This window comes from Egretta garzetta, unplaced genomic scaffold (genome assembly GCF_000687185.1).
Source record: "Egretta garzetta isolate BGI_Z169 unplaced genomic scaffold, ASM68718v1 scaffold341, whole genome shotgun sequence".
Taxonomy (NCBI): Eukaryota; Metazoa; Chordata; class Aves; order Pelecaniformes; family Ardeidae; genus Egretta; species Egretta garzetta.
This window is the reverse complement of record NW_009258546.1, coordinates 1,205,122-1,225,848: the sequence shown is the minus strand read 5'-3', so window position 1 is coordinate 1,225,848 and position 20,727 is coordinate 1,205,122. Positions and strand designations below refer to the sequence as shown.

General features: G+C 37.0%; 1 protein-coding gene across 1 annotated transcript in view; it reads left to right on the top strand.

Annotated features, from left to right (window-relative positions):
* Positions 1–3,816: 3,816 nt before the first annotated feature.
* Positions 3,817–20,727, top strand: part of GARNL3 (GTPase activating Rap/RanGAP domain like 3) — a 58,494-nt gene continuing 41,583 nt past the window's right edge. Inside the window, exons 1-12 of the mRNA XM_035903138.1 lie at positions 3,817–3,960; positions 6,322–6,396; positions 7,740–7,839; positions 8,277–8,395; positions 9,724–9,788; positions 12,253–12,316; positions 12,580–12,606; positions 13,005–13,080; positions 13,691–13,789; positions 14,343–14,446; positions 15,687–15,795; positions 18,271–18,316. Coding sequence (XP_035759031.1) covers positions 3,817–3,960; positions 6,322–6,396; positions 7,740–7,839; positions 8,277–8,395; positions 9,724–9,788; positions 12,253–12,316; positions 12,580–12,606; positions 13,005–13,080; positions 13,691–13,789; positions 14,343–14,446; positions 15,687–15,795; positions 18,271–18,316 — 1,028 coding nt within the window. The remainder of the gene's footprint in view (positions 3,961–6,321; positions 6,397–7,739; positions 7,840–8,276; positions 8,396–9,723; positions 9,789–12,252; positions 12,317–12,579; positions 12,607–13,004; positions 13,081–13,690; positions 13,790–14,342; positions 14,447–15,686; positions 15,796–18,270; positions 18,317–20,727) is intronic.

Here is a 20,727-nt window from a genome sequence, read left to right as displayed (position 1 = left end):
TACAGGACTTAGTTTCTGTGTATGCAGACAGTTCTAAAATGCCTTCACAACTCCCTGGGGTTATCATGCAGGTAATTCACGAGATGGCATTTTCCTCTAGTGTCGTGCATTTTGAAGTTACCTTTTCCACAAGGCAAGAAAGTAGTTAGTTCAGTGTTATAAACCTCAGCTTGCTTTTTCTCCTGCTTTGTGGAGCTATTGCATGACTGATGGAAGTCTCTGAAAATTATCCAGGCAGAGATGGTTCCATTCAAAGCATGGTAGGCCAGATGCTCTTTGTGGTGATTTTCTAATTTGTATTATATTTGTCTTTGGGGTTGTCCACATGTCAGACACAGGGAACAGTGCCCTGGCTTTCCCAAGACTTGAAAAGATTTATTGTGCTAGTGACTGTTGCTGGATTATTTTTTTATTATTATTTTTTTTAATTAATATCTTACATACATGTCTTCATTTGATCAAGGACTGAATTTAGAGCTCAGCAACAGCAAAACCTCTCGACTGCTGTTTCCATAACATTCTGCCACCAGTATTGGTGGTGACAAGTGTCCGTTGATTGGAATTGCTTTTACAGTGGTTTCTAAGGCAACTAGCACACCTAGCCACAGAAATGAATTTTGTAGAACAAAAGTAGCACAGAAAGAAAATGCTAGCACTACCACGATTACCTGATTTTTCTGTAAATGTAAAAAAAAAAAATAGAAAACCCACAATGCCTTAAAATAGATTGCAAATGAGGCAGTCCATTTGTTCTGTGAAGCGTCTGCCAAATTTCATGTGTATCTCAAAATGCAGGAGCTCTAAAAATTGCATTCAATGCATTATTACTTTTTAGGTTTTATCTGAACTTTCCAAATTCTCTGCAAGATGTGTGAAGAGGCAAAGGATCACTTTCAGCCCATACAAAATTAAACTTGGGAGCTCTTTGTTCTATCTGGAAGGAAAAAGAAAATCTTGTGTCTTTTTTTTTTTTTGTATAGATGCTAATCTTGATGTACTTTTATGTTACCCAGTCTTAACAACTGCAGAGAAAATTTGTTAGCCAGATTTATGTGTGTACCTTCTGAAAGGAAAGATGAGAATTCACGAGCAATAGTTTCAAAATTTTTCTTTACTGCGACCCATACTGAAGTAAAGTTTGGGTTTTTTTTATACTTCCCTTCAGATGATGGAAAAATGGGAGAGGATGATGCATTTGCAATGAAACGTAAAACATGCATGACTTCCTTGTAAATGGCATGTAGGAGTAGGGTGAAAAGATACTGTTCAAATACACTTTGAATGAGCATGTCAATTATTGCTACAAAGCCATGTAAAGTAGAAGGTAACCGTAACAGAAGTTATTTGAAGTGTGCGGCTCACAGGTGCCTTCAGTCTTTTCACCACTCCGGGCCATCTTCTGTGTGTTGCAGGCTCAGAAGGAGCTGTAAGTGTTTCGGCATGCTACAATTTCCGTGCAACAACGGGGCAGTATTGCATGGCAAGGTTCGCTCACAGGTCCAACAGCAGTAGTGATAGGTGTATAAAAGTATTGGACATGAAGTCCCCGTGGTGTGTGACTGCTTAAGATTTGGACCTACTTCTGGATGCTCAGACTTCCTGACTTAAGAACAGTTTCTTCTGTTGGTCTCCATTAAGATTGTTTCATCTTTGTCTAGTTGATAAGGCTCTGAAAATTCTCAGTGTCACAAATGTGAAAAGATCGACAGCGATGTACTGCCACAAACTTTGAAAATTCCATCTTTGGGGCATGCTTTTCTCAGCTAGCAAACTGCAGTAGCCTTACTGGAACTGGCTCTCGTAGCTCATTTGTAATTCATGTATCCCTAAGTTTTTAATACTGTTTCTCTTCTCATTTTGTCTCCATCTGCTTTCTGTTCCCTGCTGTGGGGAAAAAGGAAGAGTTACTGTTGTTGCTTTCAATTAAGAGTACAAGCTGTTTGAACTGCAGGCTTTAACATCTATTTTTTTTGATCGCAAGCGTGGTAAGGCTCTGAAATACTTATGTCTACAAACAGCACATCTTAAGATTGAATTGTAGCTGCTTTGATGACAAGGGCTCTTAGATCAGGACCAAAGCCCAGTTTCTTCTTGTATTACACATTTTTTCCATCTCTGCCATGCAGATTCCTGATACGGAAACTTGCTGTTTTCCTAGAAGGTATTTCACGCTGATTCTCAGGAAAGTTAAGATTAAGAAGTATCCCCGGTCAAACATAAATTCATTGTTCAGGCAACCACAAGCTGAAAGCTTAAATAATTGTATTTATGTTTAGGTCATAATACTTCCAACTGAGTGAGTTTTTTTGAGCCTGTAAAAATTGCACCTAATGTGGATTAACCTCAGTTCTTGTAGGCAGTTTTCCTCAAGTCACTCATCTTACTGCTGCCACGGCACATATGCGTGTGCCCCCATAGGTGGCAGAACACAGACTATGGCTTCACTGCCTTCAGGGGTCAAACTGGCTTTATACTCTCATTTTTGCTTAGGAAGCAGTATAGATGTGTTTGTGCGACAAGGGGTGTGCTGAAGGGCAACTGACTGAGAAAGTACCGGGTGTACGTTACCAGAAGCTGTAGTGTTATCCAAAGGTAAATTACTGTTATTGTCGTGTTCTTACCCTTCCCACATAATTTGCATACTGGAAGCAAATACTAGAATTATTTTGGTGAGTTTTCAAGTTTTGTTAGGTCTTGTTTGTATTGCTTGTCCTTGGGTAAAGACATGGAATCCAAGTGGGCAGAACTCAGAAATATGAATAATGTTTAATAAATTTTAAGTACTTATAAATACAAATCCAAATAGAAAAGCTGTCTAAAAATTAAAATGTTTCAGAATCCAGTGCTGCAGTATCTCCTATAGTCAAGAAGCACCAACTAGGATGTTGCATTAAAGTTTAGATATTTCTTCTGTTTATCAATGTAATATTGCAATTTATGGTACCGATAATTCTCAGAAAATTCAATCTTATTGCTTATGAAGGGTTTCTTGTTGCTTTGCTTTGGTTTGGTTTTTTTCCATTAAAATCGAATTACTTTCATTACTGCTGACTGAAGGGTGAACTGTAAGTTTGGAATATGATGGAGGGATTGAGCCGCTAGCCCTGGTACAGACTGGGTAATCAAGGTTTATGATAAATTTGCATCTAAATCTTTATTTAGCTTGTATTTATAACATGTCTGTGCCCATTGCACAGGCAGGAGGCTTAGTGTTCGTAGTTAGAGGAGGTGTTTGCTCTCTGTTTTGACCTTGTGAAGCAGGTAGTGATGTGCTTGATGTGACATGATGGTATGAGGTTATATGTGATAATGCATCTAGATTTTTAACTTTGCATTCTAGGATTACTTTTTCTTGCTTGACATTTTTATTTTTGTTAACCTTGGTGGGGGAAAGCCTAGCTATGAAATGCTGTTCTTTCCTTATGCTTTTAAATTAAACTAATTGGTTAATTTCTCTTTGTGTCTAGGCTAAAAAAAGACTCTGAAAAAAACAGTGGCAACATACTGAGCATAGTGCAGTTGTCCTATTTGAGGCATTAAGTTTACTGTAGGTTTTTCTTCCCTTAGATTAAATGCCTGTTTCAAACATGTTGTTAGCCACCACCCGCTTTGGAACTCTAACCACATCATGACTAAATATTTAATTTAATCGTAGCTTTTGCTTCCAGTCAGGATACAAGCATTTCTTTTCCTTTGGGGGTAATATGAAAGCCAGACTGCAATGGCTGCTAGAGATTGTGCACGTTGTAAGGAGCCTTCCCTGCAGTAATGAGTTTATGCACTGCGAACCTTGTTCATCAGTAATTATATTTGTTAATGGCAGGGTATAGTGTTGCAGGAGATGTAAGGCTAGTTGACTTATGTACACTGATTAAGCGTTTCTATTCCAGCTCTGTCTCTGAAGATCTGGGTTGCAGACGTGGAGAGTTTAGCAGAAAGCATTATGGATCTGTGGAGCTTGTAAGTTTACATAGCCTGTCCTTTGATTTTAGCAGCCTGTAATGCAGAGCTCAAATCTCTTTCATTTCCAGGTAAAAAAATGGATATAGTTTGGAAAATGTGCTTTCTAAGCTGTACTTGAAAGTTATAGGGTAATAAAAAGAGGGTTCGGAATAGATATATTAGACCTCTGCTAGGAAATCTTTTTACTACCTTGTTTATGAAAATTTCGTCATAATGGGACAGGAATTGTATAAATATCGTATTTGCCCCCAGATGGAAATTGAGCCTTTTTTCCTCTTATAAGCTGAAGATTGCAAAATATTAGGGTAGTATTTGATGAAGTACTTGCAATTATGTGAGTTAAAAACGGTGGGCATACTCCTGTGTGTACATAAATATGTGTGTATGTGATTTTACATGTACATGCCTCGAATTAGTGGGAGAGTGTTTAAAATTAAAAGAACTAGACAGAATAAGGGTATTGAAAATCTGTCAGTTATTCTGCATTTTCTTGCAATTCAAAGATTAAATTGGCACTTCATTTTTTTCTCATATATAAATGTCTTCTCCACTTGGAAAATAGCAGTAAGTCAGCAGTTAACATAATGTCACTCTGTATAAAAAGGCCCTAATGAAATTACATAAACTTACTATAGGAAAACAGAAGGGGGGCAGGGGTAAAGAAACTGAACACCAGCTCTCTTACTGTGGGAAGAAATCACTGATTTTCTACTAGCTATAGTTGTAATTTAAAGTTCTTGGGTAGTATATTTATTAATAGGTATGTAAACTGGGTGTAAATTGGTGGTTTAGTTGCTGGAAGTTGCATTGCAAGAACACCGGGTATTATTTTGTTCTTTTCTTTCCATACATTCCACATATTGGATGTGGTGTTTCAATCAAAAAAACAAGTGACTGCTTTATACAAAGAAGCTCTTTCATTGCTAGTACATAGATTCTTTTGCTGGAAAAAAATAAAATATTGGTAATTATAAATTCACAGTAAGCTCACACAAATGGTCTTGTCTTTAATTGTTTTCCTTAAAATTTTGCTAGTATTTTATGAAAGTGTGTCTTTTTATCTTTTGGTTCACAAACATATAAAGGTGCTTGTTGCCCTTTCAGATTTCTAAATGTTTAATATTGAACCTTTCTTGCTTAATGTTTTCCACAACAGCATCTGAATTGCTCAATTATTTCCACCTTTTATTTATTACAACGCAATTATTTTGTCTCTGCCCTAAACATTTTTTCCTATGTCTTTCCCACCGGTGTAATACGACCAGTCGTCCATATAATTTCTGTTACAGTTTATACAAAGCACCAGGATGTGTTGGAGTTTTTGCCATGTTAGTTTATTCCTGACATAGCCTCAGATCACTTTAAAGCAAGGAGCAAAGAGAACTCCAAAATATTGTGATAACTCTTCCACCAAGTAAAGAGAGAAAGTATTATCCTAGAATAGCATGGATTGCTAGAGGGAAGCAAGCAATAATATGCTATTGCATTATTGTTCAGATCCCATTCATAAGTTTGGTATGATATGTGACAGTCTCATTTTTTACAGTTTTGAGAGGAGTAACATGCAATATAATTGGCAGCATTTTCCTCTTCTTCTTTTGTAGGGATCCTAAGCAGTGGTGCTGAACACATCAGAATTGTCATGTTATCCTGTGTTTTACTAACTTCTCAAGGGCTTTTTTAACCACAAAGAGAATTTCAGTGGTCTGGGAATCCCTGGATTCCCTTATAAAAAGACCAGGCAGTCTTTCCAGAGTATTTATGAAACTGTTGAAGTCTTCAACTGGGAACAAGCTGTGTTTTCTGATGTTAATGCTGGAAGCAGACCAGGATGTCTCCTGTACCTTATGTTGTTCAGTATTGTCGAGTATTATGTTTGGAGATTCTTGCTGCTCTCTGTGTCCTGAAAACATCAATAAATAAAATGCAGTAAAAGACTTCTAGTCCCAGTAATACTGCCAACAAGTGGAGTTTTAGGCTTAGCAAGGCTGAGAGGACAAGAATCATGTCTGTAAGACCCGTTGTTTTGAAAGGAGCAAGCTTCAAGATCGGTTGCTGGGAAGTGGACAAGTCCCTCTGTAGGCATTCTGTGTGTTAGTGCAGCCAAAATCTGAGACAGGAGAATTTCTGTTTAGTAGTGGGATCTACCAAAAGAGCGAATGGCTCTGTGGCTCATGCCTCCTTGGAGTTATAATTGGGTCATTCCAAATCGGTAGTCAAATTAGTAATAGCTGTGCTGATCCCTTCTCTGTGGGTAGTCATATGATGCCTGGGAGAAGAAGAAACCATAGTAAGCTTTGATTGCTGATCATATGGCTATTTTTGGAACTAGAACATCTATCTTAAACTCTCTTACAGCTTATATCTAGTGATGCTGATGGAGCCATTCAAAGAGCTGGACGGTTCCGTGTGGAAAATGGCTCCTCTGGTGAGGTAAGTGGCTAAAGGTGCTCACAGGAAACTGAAAAAATAATTCAGCTTCAGTTATTCTTCACCACTGAAAGATGTATTTGCAGTCAGTTACTAAGGAAGAGGACTTGAAAAATGCTAAATAATATGAGAATATAAGAATCTAAGAGGAGGGAGATGGTGGGTTTTTTTCCCCCAAAGTGTAGCTTAGCTCTTCTCTCAAGAGTATGCAATCTCAACAATTTAATTTTTTAAGGGAAAAGCTGGTATTTTGTTTAGTTTTGTTAACATTTTGCTCACCTGATCATGTTAGAAGAAAAATACCGATCTTATCCTCTGAATAACACTTCATAGTGTCTAGTTCACCACTTTATACCGGTGTCCTGGTGATACTACTCAATTCAAGCTGACCTTTGTCCTTTTAAGTTTATTCCTCGGTGTGATGAGGTTATAGCTTCACTTTTCCCCCCTTAGTTGTCTTTTGGCAACTATGCTTATCTTTAAATAAGAGATAAAGAAGCTGAGTGGAGCCTGACAGAGTCATTCCCTCCAGATTCCTGTGCTGTTAAACTCACGGTGTGTCCCTGCAACAATTCCAGTGACACTTAGGTTTCTACTTATCTTCATTTTTTTATCTTCCTTTGCAAAACTTTTTCAGCCATAAATATAATCTTAATATTGAAAGAAAGAAGACCTCATATTCTTGAAATATATGTAAGGTCTTGGTAAGCTTGTATTGAACTGATATTAACAGTTAAAAAGCTGATTAGCTTGTATAACAGAAAGGTTGTCTGAGTGGGTGATGAATGGCCACGTGGTGAATGGATATGTAGAATGGCTTTTTCTCTGCATATGTTAATTCTTAGTGGAAAAGGACTTGAGGGATACTTTGGAATGTACCTTAACCGGCCAATCCAGAAACAACACTGGAGAACTTCCAGAGCATGCTCTGGTATAGCAAGGAGTCCTTGAAGATTAATTTTGGAAGAACTGAGAAAATGAAACCTGGAGGCAGAATTCTGTTTATTAATTAATTTATTTATAAGTTTTAAAAACTTATAAGTCTTCAAATTCCACAATGAAATATCTTCTTTTCAGTGGGATACTAAGCTATTAACTCTAATGGTGGTACAATAGGAAAAAACTGTAGTTACTTAGAAAGAAAAGAAGAAAAAAAAGGAGACGGAGAATTTTTAATTTCAACTGCACAACAACAGACTTCAGAATAATTCTTTGCTTTTTACAAAACAATGTCCAGCTAAAACTCTTCTGGTGAATCAGCCAGTCTTGATTGGCTTTTGCCTATATTATGTTGTCCTTTTTTTCCACTTGGCATTTGATCTAATGGTCTCCCAATTCTATTTCAGAATACAGACTATGCTCCAGGTACATGGCACAGAACAGATGTGCATTTGGAAAACCCAGAGTATCATACAAGATGGTATTTCAAATATTTTTTAGGGAAAGGTAATTACCTTTTTGCAAATGGATTGAAATTTTGATCAATGAAAATGCAATGTAGATTTTAAATGCTGTTATTTAAATACAGAAAAAGGTATGGTATTAATTTATTATTGATACATTTTCTGTCCTGTACAGAAAATAAGTTCTTGTTTCATGTATTTTTAACCTAAAAACAAAGGATGGTTTTCTCTAAGCGGCAGGACCCCTGCTACCAAAAAGGGATGTTTTGAACCCCATCTTGGCCTTGAAGGCTGTACCTATCACTTGGGTTTTTTACACATCTGTATATAAATGCATGGTTATTTATGTAGATAAGTATATATTTTTATATATGAAGGTGTATATTTACATATTTATACACGTGTCTGTATGTGTGTGTGTATGAGCAGGTATCTGTGTTTTCTTTACGGTTGATAATGCTTCTCGTTTTTCCCTAACAGTTCACCAAAATTATATAGGTACAGATGCAGAGAAGAACCCTTTCCTTCTGTCTGTTGTACTGTCTGACCAAAATAATCAGCGCGTTCCTCAATACCATTCTATACTTTGGAGAAAAACAGTAAGAAACAAATAGTTAATTGCTGCTCTGACTTTAATTTTTTGTTTACTTGTTTATGTTGGATATATTTATCATACACATTTTTGCTTTCTTCAGAATTTCAGTATTTAATACGTATTTTTTTATTTTATACAGTAAGAACATATAATTCTACCATAGTAGATAAAACTAAAGTAGCTTTCTAGATAACATTATACTAAACTTTCTGAAAGAAATCTGTGATGCCAGATATTTTTTAACTCTGTTATTTTTAGAAATGTTGCCTAAATTGTTCTTGATTATGTCCTGCTATGAATTTAGGCAATGACTTTATACTGCTTTTAGTACTTTCATTTAAAATGTTAAGAAAATTAGGCAGGTGTGATACTGGTTTCACTAGTATTGTTTAATTGTTTAATGAATTTTTTTCGCTTAACATTTCATAAGAGCCTTTTGTCCAAGCAATTGATTTAAAACTCTCTTGTATGCATGCCTAGCTCACTTTTTTCTCTTAAAAAAAGAAATAGTTTGTAATGTCTGCTAGTTTCAGCAGCACTCGTACCATATGCCAAGGAAGTCAAAACTAAGTAAAAAATAATTTTGCACCAGTTAGTTTCTCTGGTTTTTTTTTCTCCCCCTGCCCCGCCCCGCCCCCCCCCAACCCAGTAGTAAAAATGGCTAAGTAAAACTAGTATGGTGTCCTGGTTTCAGTTGGGATAGAGTTAATTCTCTTCCTAGTAGCTGGCACAGTGCTGTGTTTTGGATTTGGGATGAGAAGAATGTTGGTAACACCCTGATGGTTCAGTTGTTGCTGAGCAGGGCTTACACCAGGCAAGGACTTTTCAGCTTCCCCTACTCTGCCAGGGGTACAAGTTGCTGGGAGGGGGCACAGCTGGGACAGCCGACCCCAACTGGCCCCAGGGCTATTCCAGACCATATGGCATCATGTCCAGTATAGAGATGGGGGGAGCTGGCTGGGGGAGAGTGATTGCTGCTCGGGGATGGGCTGGGCATCAGTCAGCGGGTGGTGAGCAATTGCATTGTGTGTCACTTGTTTTGTATATTCTATTACTATTATATTACTCTTTTCCTCTACTGTTCTATTAAACTGTCTTTATCTCAACCCATGGGTTTTACCTTCTTTTTTCCTGATTCTCTCCCCCATCCCACTGAAGAGTGGGGGAGTGAGCAAATGGCTGTGTGATGTTCAGCTGCCTGCCGGGTTAAACCACAGCAAACGGTTTTGTTCTTTGGGGTTTTTACTTAATTGTTTTTGTTAATATTCCTATTTTAATATATAGAAGAAGTCAGTATATCCTGTAATATCTCCTAGCTTTTTTTCTTTATAGGGTACTCAGAAAATATGTCTCCCTTATAGTCCCACAAAAACATTATCAGTGAAATCTATATTAAGGTATGTATTTACAAATAAGTTATCAGTTAAGATATTTGTCTGTATGCCTTTTCCTGTAATTCAGAGCTTGTATTTCATGGTTTTCACGAGATATTTTTAAAAACAGTAAGAACAGGTTTATAAATCTTAATCATTGAAGGCAGCAAAAAGTGGGTTTAGAGCCTGGTCTGGAAGAGATGAAGTGACAACTTAAAATGGGGAAAAAATTCTTAGCGCTTTTTCTTCAGCAGAGGGACGATTTGCAAGTTAATTGGAAAACAAGTGCTAAGTGGAACTGCAGTGCTTGAGAAGAAATATCTTTTTTAATTAGATAACACAATAAACAGACCTAAGGAACAGCAGATTTTGACTAGAGAGGTGGTTATCATGCAGCCTTAGCAGGAGGAGGCAGACAGGGAAGAAACCAAGAATTATTTCTTCAGTTGACTGTCTCCATGTACATCTCACTATGGGTGCGCTATACACACTGTCAGTGAAGCCAAGAAAATTCCTTCCCCCAGCCAGAGTCATACTGGCACGCTCATACTCCGTCCTGCCTCTTGTAGCAGAAGAGAACATAAAGTAAGCAAGCCAATTTCTATTTCTTTCAACATTATATTCAACTGAAATGTCAGAGCACCTGTTTGCAAAGTGTTCATTCAAATGTAATCTGCAGTTTTTAAGATCTAATCGTGTGGTCTGTTTTCCTCAAATCCCTCACTGACAATGTCTTCAAATGCATCTTCTGTAAGGATTTTACCTCTTCTAGAAACCCATTAAAACTGCCTTCATTTACTGAATACGTAGTGTGTACCAGATAAACAGGCAGTCTGCAGGTCTTCAAAACCTTTGATCTGTATAGAGTACGAGCAAATGTCTCTTGCTTGGTTGAATGTGGTCCACTGGATAATGCTGCCAGTGCTGATGTGAGGGGAGAATTTTGGGAACAGGACATGTGTTGTGATGTGAAGTCAGTACCACCAGATCTGGATTTTCCTACAACTGCACAGATCACTGAATTTACCAGAGAGGCTAGCAGGCCACTGAGCCTCACGTCTTAATTCTGATTTCCTGGGCTGTGGCTCTGGTTTGGAATGTCAAGGTGGTGAGTTGAAAACACTTCAGATCTTTTCCATCTTCCTCATCGAGATGAGCCAAGTCCCCTCTTCTAACTCCTACAGTGCTGGCTTGAATAGTGTTCTTAGTTGTCAGTACTGCATGCTGTACCTGCATAAGCACCTGATATTCCATGTCTGCCCACCAATCGCTGAAATATCTCTTCCAAACATCCCTTTCTAACCCAGCCTCTCCCTCCACTCTCACCCACATATACATTTTTTGGTCAGGCATCCCAGAGTGGAGAAACTTTGTCTTCTGTTAGCTAGGGTCATAACTCTTCCTGAAACACCCTCATATTTCATCCTGTGATGCTCCAGTATTTTGCAGCAGAAAATGCAGGCTTGTTTCAGACCTTGTTCCCCAATTCTCTCAGGGTCTGTGCTACCTGCGATCAGCTGGATAAATGTCATCTCCTTTTGCCCACTTGAGCTTGGACTAAAATCTCTTCCCTGAGTATTCTTTTGCTTTTACGTTTCTTGAGCCTTCCCTCAGGCCTGATTTAGATTCCTGTGACTTTTCACCCTGTTCACAGCCAGTGTGAATCTAGCTACACACTGTAGCTAGTAGAATTTTGGTTACATTAATAAACCTGTTTTTTTCTGAATTAATCGGAACATTTGAATTCCTTTCAAAAGGAACTAAAGCAAATCCTGTCTGCATTGTGATCTAGCATAAACAATGATGGAAGGGTGCATCAGATTTGACCTCCCTGTTAGTTCACTGTGCCCCAGAGAGACTGCATTCCAGATTGCATCTGGCACTCTGTGACATGCTGCGCAGTTCTATAAATTAATGCTGTGGAAAAAAAAATGGGCAAAAATAACAGTAAATGCAGAAACACGAGTTAGGAAAAAATGCTATAAATTAGATATTTCTGTTTGTTGAGGCAGTTGATCTTGTTTTTTTTAAATACTTTTTTTTCTGTCTGTTTGTGGATCTTTCGCGTGTGAATTTGATGCTGAACTGCTCATTTTTCATTTGACGTGCCTAGAATTATTTTAGAAGAGAGAGAAGAAAAGCTTACAAAATAGTATAGGTTATTGGGTCATCCTAAAATGCTCACAATGATTATGTATAAAGCCGAAGTGAGGGGTGATGGAATAAAGCTCTGGGCTTTATAAGTAAATACAGTAAATTTAAACCTGATCTCCATGTGGGGTCTTACTAATTTCTAAAATCCAAAAGAAGTCTAGGAATTCTTGGAGGTTAGTATTGTGGGAAGGAAATGGCTACTCCACAAAACACGCCATGTAAGAGAGACTTTTTGAACAATTCCTTTTGTAACCAGTTCTAACTGCAATCAGTTAGTAGTTTAATGTTGAAATGTATACTTGCCCTTCTATAAAGCATTTAATTTGCATTTCAGTGCTATGAGTCTTGACAAATTTGAGAGGAACCCAAGGGAAATTTTTCATCCTGAAATACAAAAGGTAGGCGGTGACTTCTTTTTTTGTTTGGTTGTTTTTCTGTATTATTTTCTGGGAAAATAAGTCATTAAGTATAAACACTACTAGTTTATTTCTTTCAGTAGCAGGATAATAATGATGAGTAGGGTTACATGATACTACAAAGTAAAATGTCTTTATCAGTTGAACTGGCCACTTCAAAACAAAACTTAAATGTACAAGGACGTTACAGTTTTGTTTGTGTTATCTTTAATACCAATGTGCTAAAGATATTGTTTTGTTTACAGGATTTATTGGTTCTTGAAGAGCAAGAGGTAAATGTAAACTTACCACTCCTAGCTCACACACCTGTTCAACGAATACAGCTTTGTATTTTAAATATTTGCACTGACACGCTTGTGACAACTTAGAAATCAATTGCTTATTGCAATGCAGTATTTCTTTGCAACATATGAGATCAAAAATCATTTTAAGCATCAACTTAGTATATCATATTAACAGATCACTGACTCTATATCATAAAATTCATAATTTATGAACAAAGCTGAATTATTAGGCTACTTGAGCATCTGATAGAGTTGGTATGAAATATATATTCCCATGTGTAAGATGTATACAAAGGTACGTACGTAAAAGTCCTTAAAGAAAACATTATTTTAGGTCTTTTGTTTGATTGCCTGTCTATCATATAATGTTTGGTTTTATTTCTCAGGGATCTGTGAATTTTAAATTTGGAGTCCTTTATGCTAAGGATGGGCAGCTTACAGATGATGAAATGTTCAGCAATGGTGAGTTTTTCACCTTTTTCTTAATTGTTCTATTAATCTGAACAAAAAGATGTAGGACAGTGCCTACACATGGAAGCCAGAAGCAAGGTGATAGTTATGTGAACAGTGGTTTTGTTAGGTTTTCATGTTCATGTTGAGTGAAAAATTGTAGCATAGAATCTTCTATTTCTATAAAAGGTTGATGTAGGAAACCTACTATTGTAACTTGGAAGATATTGAAATGTCTTTTCTAGAAATAGACTACACAATACAAGATTTAGAGAAAGGATGCAGTTGAAGGAGGCGACTCCTGTTACATGCAAAAAGTCATTTGTTTCTAGTTCTTTTATGTTTCTGCAGCATGATCACGTTCTTCTATCCACTTGAATAGTGTCTTGGGAGTTAGCAAGAGAGTTCAGCGTCACATGATGATGCCTGTTCTGCAAGGCTGGGGTGCTGTATCTGTAAAGGTAGAAGACTTGAATGACATGAGGAGAAACTAATTCAGCTGCAACTTTGGTCCTCATGTCCTGGGATTAGGACCTGTTCCTGTATTTTGATTATTTTTTTTATAGGTGTTCTATTACTACGTGTGCTTTTCTGTTGTAATGTTTCTCCCTTCCACATGTAGAAACCGGAAGTGAAAGCTTTCGAAGATTTTTGCATCTCTTGGGTGACACAATTACTTTGAAAGGCTGGACAGGCTACAGAGGAGGACTGGACACTAAAAGTAAGAACTCATCTGAAGCAAAAAAGGCAGGGGGGCTGCAATATATATAGTTTTGTTTATTGCATGCGAATATTGTATATATTGAGGAAATAATGCAATCCTAAAACAGACTTCCTCATGTGCACGCTAAATGCTCCACTTCACCAGGAAAAAGTCAGGTTAGCTTAAATCACTAGTATGAAACGCAGCTGAAGAAAAGCATTTATATGACCTATATTTTCAAGGTGGATGGTTTAGTTTTATATCGGAATGGGGTGAAGATTAACCTGACACGTTAGTTGCTTTGTGATAGTAGGTCATCATGGCTTGAAGAACCCAGCATGATTTCAGGAGATTAGGTGAAAGACATCATAGGTTTTAAGTGTGTGAATATGGAGATTAGGTTGCAAACGTGGGTTTAGACCCATGTAAAACATGCAGCATGGACATTTTCTAAAATGGATCAGAAAAAAGGATGACTAAAGAAGGTTTGGTAGAAGGACCTGAAATATCTTTTGACCTTTAGAAAACTTAAAGGACATATTCCTTCTGAGAATGTTGTTTTCCCTTGCAGATGATACAACAGGAACCTGTTCCATCTATACAGTTTTTCAAGGGCATGAAATTATGTTCCATGTTTCAACCATGCTACCATATTCTAGAGACAACAAGCAGCAGGTACATGGCTCTCGCTTTCTTTTTTTAATATTATTTTAAAAAATTATTTATTTATTAAATCACGAACTCCAAAGCTTTGAAAGAAAATAAGGGATTTTTTGCCTGTTAATATTTTAGAAATGTAAGTCTTGAGAGTTTTGCTATCTTTTTTTTCCTCAGTATTATACCTAATGCTGAAAATGTCATGATGTTTGTTAGAAGATAATGCATCATATCATCTCTATTAAGGTACTAAAGACACTTGCAAAGAAGGTCAAAATTGATTGAGAGAAGTGGTTGAATATTTTGTTATTCAGATGACTTGTAGAGCTTCACTGCTGCAATTATCATTACCTCAAAGAACTTAGGAAAGCTGGAAATTAGACTTGTGTATGAATAGTCAGAATACTCACATGTAACTCACAACTCGTATGCAGCAATTCCTGTAGCTTGAAAGAAATTCCCCTTGTGAGCGTGTTAATGGCAAGCTTTGTGCATTTCCTCTAAAGCACTGCTGTTGCCCTCTCATAGATTGACTAGGTGAGTTCTTGGGTACTTGTTCAAATGTGCTGTTATCCATTGCTTGAACCTTTCTATTTATTATGTGATGAAAAAAATACTTTATAAGCACATGCATTTACCTATACATCACGCATTTTTAATGATTTACCTAAAATTACTCACAAATTACTTGTTTCACTATTTTCTTATTTAAACAATAATCATATATTTTTATAATAATATAAATAGTTGATATAACTATATTGTCCTTTTTTTATTTCCCTGTCAATTTTCTCATGCTTTTTGCCCTGGATTGATGACAAGACCACAGCAGAAATCAGAGGCCAATCATGACATTTACTGTTTTTAGAGAACAACTCAGCATCATGTTTTTTTTCCTTTTATTTCAAGTGGTGGATTTGCTTTTTTTGGAATGCTAGGTGTTCTGTGCCCAACTTGTGAATATTAATTATGGGTATTATGAGTGCTTAGCTAACTTAAAAAAATGCAACAGCAGCTGTTTTAGCAGCTGCTGTGTGTGTGCACCATGGCATTGCTAGGTTTACTTGCTTATAGCGAAGTAATAATTTTGTATTGGCTTCAGTCATATTGACCATAACTTTTCTGTTTGCAGTTTAGGAATATTGTTTTACCATTCTGTCATAGAATTGTTAAGGTATTTATTTATGTCTTTTAAGTCTTTGTGTCTATTTCCTTTTTTTTTTTCTCCCTTTTTTTTTTTCTTTTCTTTTTTTTCCAGGTAGAAAGGAAGCGACATATTGGAAATGACATTGTCACTATCGTATTTCAAGAAGGCGAAGAGTCTTCTCCAGCTTTCAAGCCATCCATGATTCGCTCTCATTTTACACGTATCTTTTTCCTTACATTTTCTAGTGATTTTTTTTTTTTTTTTTAAGATTCATATTGCTTTTAATTCTACCCTAAGCCCTTCCTGCATGCTATTTATGGAAGTGAAAACTATTTTAGAAAGACAGTTCCATTCTTGCATTCTTTACTGTCAACTGCTTGACTAGGTGTCTCTAAGTCTGTCTCATAAAACAATTTTTATGTTGAACCACTTTAGGAGATAAGGTCAAAGCAAGAATGTTATTTTTAAAGCGTGTTTTTATCGAAGGCATTTATTTGGATCACTTCACAAATTAAATTTCATACATTTTCATAAAATATAAATGCATAAAAATATTTGTTAGTGATGTGAATTAATTTGGCATTAACTACTGAATATTGCCTTTTAATATTTAGGTGGTGTTTATTTTAGGTATTTATGTATTTTATATCAGCGTTTCTCAAATCTTTCAGACCATAAACCACATATTCTCCAGATTTTTGGCAGCATGTGTTTTTCAGACTTTTGGTTGAAAACATTGTGAGGACAATATGATTCCATGTGTGGGTCACACTAGTTATCCACACTAGCATCTCTTAGGCTAGATGGAATGGAATGAAGAAAAATGGATGGAAAGAAGAAAACTCTTATTTCTATCCATGCTCTGTTGCTGAGTTTTTTAAAATGATTGCAAAGCTTACGATTTCTAAACCTGGTTCTCAGGCTGACTAACTGTTGTTAGAACTTCCTTGCTAGTTTTGTCCACAGCTGGTCTTACTTTCTAGATTTAAGCTCTTAATATTAACTTCTTTTACTCTAAATGGAAGAAGTGACTAGAACAAAAAGAATTCCACACTTTAAAAAAAAATAATCTTTAGGTATCAGAGGAACGTAAATATTGTTAGTAAGAAATGTTTGCCAACTCAATGTACCTCTTCATCAGAGCATCAGCATTAGTAAAAGAGGAATCATTCTTCCCTTGTTGCTGTTAAGAGGACTTGTTGTGATCATAGAATCATAGAATGTTTAGGGTTGGAAGGGACCACTAGTGGTCATCTAGTCCAACCCCCCTGCAGTGAGCAGGGACACTGCTAACTAGATCAGATTGCTCAGAGCCCCATCCAACCTGGCCTTGAATGTAATTGATACACCCCGTTCTTTTCAATTTTTGACAAACATTTTGAGGTTCAACTGTCCTTGGTGTCATAATGAGCTGGAGGGGCAGATGTGCCCTAAATCCATAAGGGTGTGTTATCATTTAGGTCATTTTAAGCAATCCACAGCTGGCCGATGGAGCCATATCACCTTCCTCATATTTTCAGTTGACAGTAGCCAGGGATAAAGGTATCAGCAAGAAAACAGGGGATTGACACTGGTCTGTGTTAGATGTGGTGAATCTCAAAGCTCATTGAATCTGTACTAACGCTTCGTACTTGCTTTCTTGCAACTATAGCACCTCTTTTTTGTTACTTCTACAATTGGAAAAATTAGCATACAGATATCCCACTGTGCTGTCCTATACAGCAATGATAGCTGCTGTAAGGGTTTGCCATATGTCATCTGTGAGGTAGGATTGAGTAACCCAAATAAAGGCGTCCAGCACCATTTTAGATGTCCCAACATATCTGAAATGTCTGTACAGGCCTGGCAGATATGACTCAGGGCCTACAGGAGATCTGTGCCCGTTTTGGAATAGCAGCTGGAGACTAGGCAATATATTCTCAAGCATCCTAAGTAGCACTGGGTACTTAGGTTGAAATCCCATCGTAAGTGTTTTTTCATGGTGCAGTCTTCAATAGCGTTGATCACAGCTGTTGGCAAAAGTCACCGTTCTATCTGGAACAAACCCATACAGCCAATGAAGTTGTTTAGGCTTACACTTTTCTTTGATGCTGTTTGTAAGGACTGTGAAAACTTAGAGATGGTGTTAAGGAAATCTATCAAAGCAAGAAGGCTCTACCTGATTCCATAAAAATACCTTGCAAGGCAACCATAAGGATTTCTCTGACTTTTTTATTGCCCAGATTTGCCCAAAGTTATGGGTCAAGACTGGTAATACATTTTTGTGTACTTGCACTTTAAATCCTCCTCTGTATTATAATTCTGCCAGTTAAATTTCATTGGAATCTTTTCTTCAATGAAAGTTTTGGTATAAGTGAAGTTCAGAATCAGTACTTTTTTTATCAACTAAAAGAATTTTTAATCACAAGCCTATCAAACACACACACAAACCACAAAACTATGTAGCACGTTTTATGCTTCATATAATGGCAACAAGTCTGTGTTTGTGGTACTAGCTCAATTTTTAAAACAAAGTTTTATGGGACCTCCTTTATAAACAGTAAAATGTGTATAGTCTAGGATATTTTATATATTTTACATTGATTAATATATTTTACATTGATTAAATCTGTGATCTGCTACAGGAAAAAAAAAGCACATTAAAATACATGTGAGCTTCATTATTACTGGATTAACTTCCTTAACTGCATGGCAGATATTTTTGCCTTAGTGAGATATAATAAGCAGAATGATAGTTACAGGTAGGTGCTGATTGTAACAAATAACTTCAGACTGAATTTCTGATGCTTTAGAGGTAACAGGGGAACATGTTGTATTGTCCACCTGTCTGTATGCCAGGAAGCCAAATGAACTTAGGAAATTGAAGAGCAATATGGACCTGGATGCAGATGGCTGTAAACTGGCTATGAATAAGTTGCATGTTTATAACCATCAGAAAATGAAATTCTGGAAAAGGCATAAGATAAGGGGGCAAAACAAATCAACTTTTTAGATTAAATGTAACAAAATGATGGAAGATATGCCTGGAACATTCTGACCTGGTGAGATCAATGACATGGTGAACTACATGTATGATGTTAATTAGATGTGATGTTGTGATAGCCGTAGACTGCAGATCCATAATAATGTGTTCTTCATCTGTTTTTTTGGTTAGCCTTGGGACCCTCACACTTAGAGGCAGATGCTGTCCAAGTCTGAGTTTGTTAGGTCTCACCAGAATCTGAAAAGCAAGCATTTCTGCAGCCTTGTACCTAGGCTTTAATGAATAAAGTGGCTTTAACCAAGTAGTTAATCCCAACTGTTTTGAGATTAACGGTGAGATACCAGAGATATCTGTCAGTCTTGAAAAAGCAGAGTGGCAGCAGGATGTCATTGTCCGAGCTCATGGGAGAGATTCATCTTGAGCTTGAACCAAATAAGCAGTAAAGAGAAATAAAAGAGCCACCCTTCAGCTAACAGTGTGCACTGCAGTTCTCAGTATAGGACATAGACTTGCCACTGTTACTTCTCCTTTACAAAGTCTAGCAATGTCTGTAGGGATCTCTGTTCTACTGAAAGTATGCTAAGCCATTTACTACTTAGATGAGGTCAAAAAGAAATGGGAGAATTGTGTTTTCTTTTGGATATGTGCCTGAGGAGAGGATTGGTTAGGTTTGAAATCACTGCCAGCTCAGATGCTGAAGTCTCTCAGCTATGGCTAAAGAAATTTATATTAGGAGACCAAAATGTTTGATTTATCCAGTGCTGGAAAGGAAATTTTAGGGCATGAAACCAAAATTGCGCCTCACACTGGAATGTATGTGTGTATGTCTCAACACTCAAAGCTAAAAACTTTGCAAGGTGGAAGGGTGAAGTCAATGTGTTAGGCTTTGAATGCAAATTTCTAATGTATGTGTGAGCCTGCATGACATTAGTATTATTTAGCAAAATTTTAAACTGTCTGCAGATCATTCTACCCCACATTTGCAGGACAAAGCTGAAGGTTGACAGCATTGGGTCTGCTCCTTTGAGGTGAACTACTAGTTAGCTTGTATTGGAAAAAAAGAAACTGAACTTGGAAGTGGCTTCCAGGAATACAGGGTCCTTAGGTAGATTAGTTTTGCTTCCTCCTTCCTTGACAATTTCATAACTCTAAGGACTTGGGCAGGTTGTGAAAGAGACTAGCAATATCCCTGGAACTGGTCACCTGGCACTACTGCTTTTATTCTTTTTTTTTTTTTTTTTTTTTTTTTTTTTTTTTTTTTTTTGACAACCCTTACCACTTTGACAGCTAAGAAATATAGTATAAATGTAGAAGGTGTTTTTTTAACGTCTCCCTCAATGCACAATACAGACCAATGATACCAGCTGTGGTCCATGGTTTCAGAAGCTGCTGCTCAGATGCAATCACATCGTTCCAAACATTCCAACATATGTAAATTCTGGCTTGTTTTGGAAGTTTTTTTATACTTCATAGGCTGAGCAATCTTCATGGTCATCTAAGAAACTGTTCTTGCTGCAGTGTAGGTTGCTGGAACTTTTTGTATCTCAAAGATACAGGACTGACTAAGCCTTCTTGCCTAGCTCCAAAACTTGATTGTTAGCAATAAGAGTTTGGTAGTTTTGGGGCAACTGCAACTCCACTTACTTACTTATGAATGTTGAAGTCATCTGCAGCGCAAATGTGGAAATGCACAAGAATGTGAAGACTAGAAGAACCTAGATTTCTTCAGGAGAGCTTGCTGATAAATATGTGTGCTTTCTCCTATCTTACCTTTTTCTTTGAGTCCCTTAATGTTTGGGAGTCTATTTTGGGGCATGCTGGAGGAGAAGCTTAACACCATCCTTATTGCTCTTGATGTGGAGTATGAGATGAGACAAATCATGTATATGCCAAGTAGGTGCAGGAGTTGAAAGTATATAAACTTGGGTGCTTGAGGTGCACGTATAGTCACAGCGGAGATGTATATACATATATATGTATATACAAGTACAATTCAAAAGGTTGTTTCACTAGAAATAACTTTCTTTTTCAGTATAGCTAAGAAACTTAAATCTTGATTCAATAAAATGGGTGAAATCTGTATTACTATGTTTCTCCAGCATGCCATTAAATCTAGCTCCAGAGCAGAATCCAACAGCATGACACTTCAGTTTTCATGGTTTCCCCCTC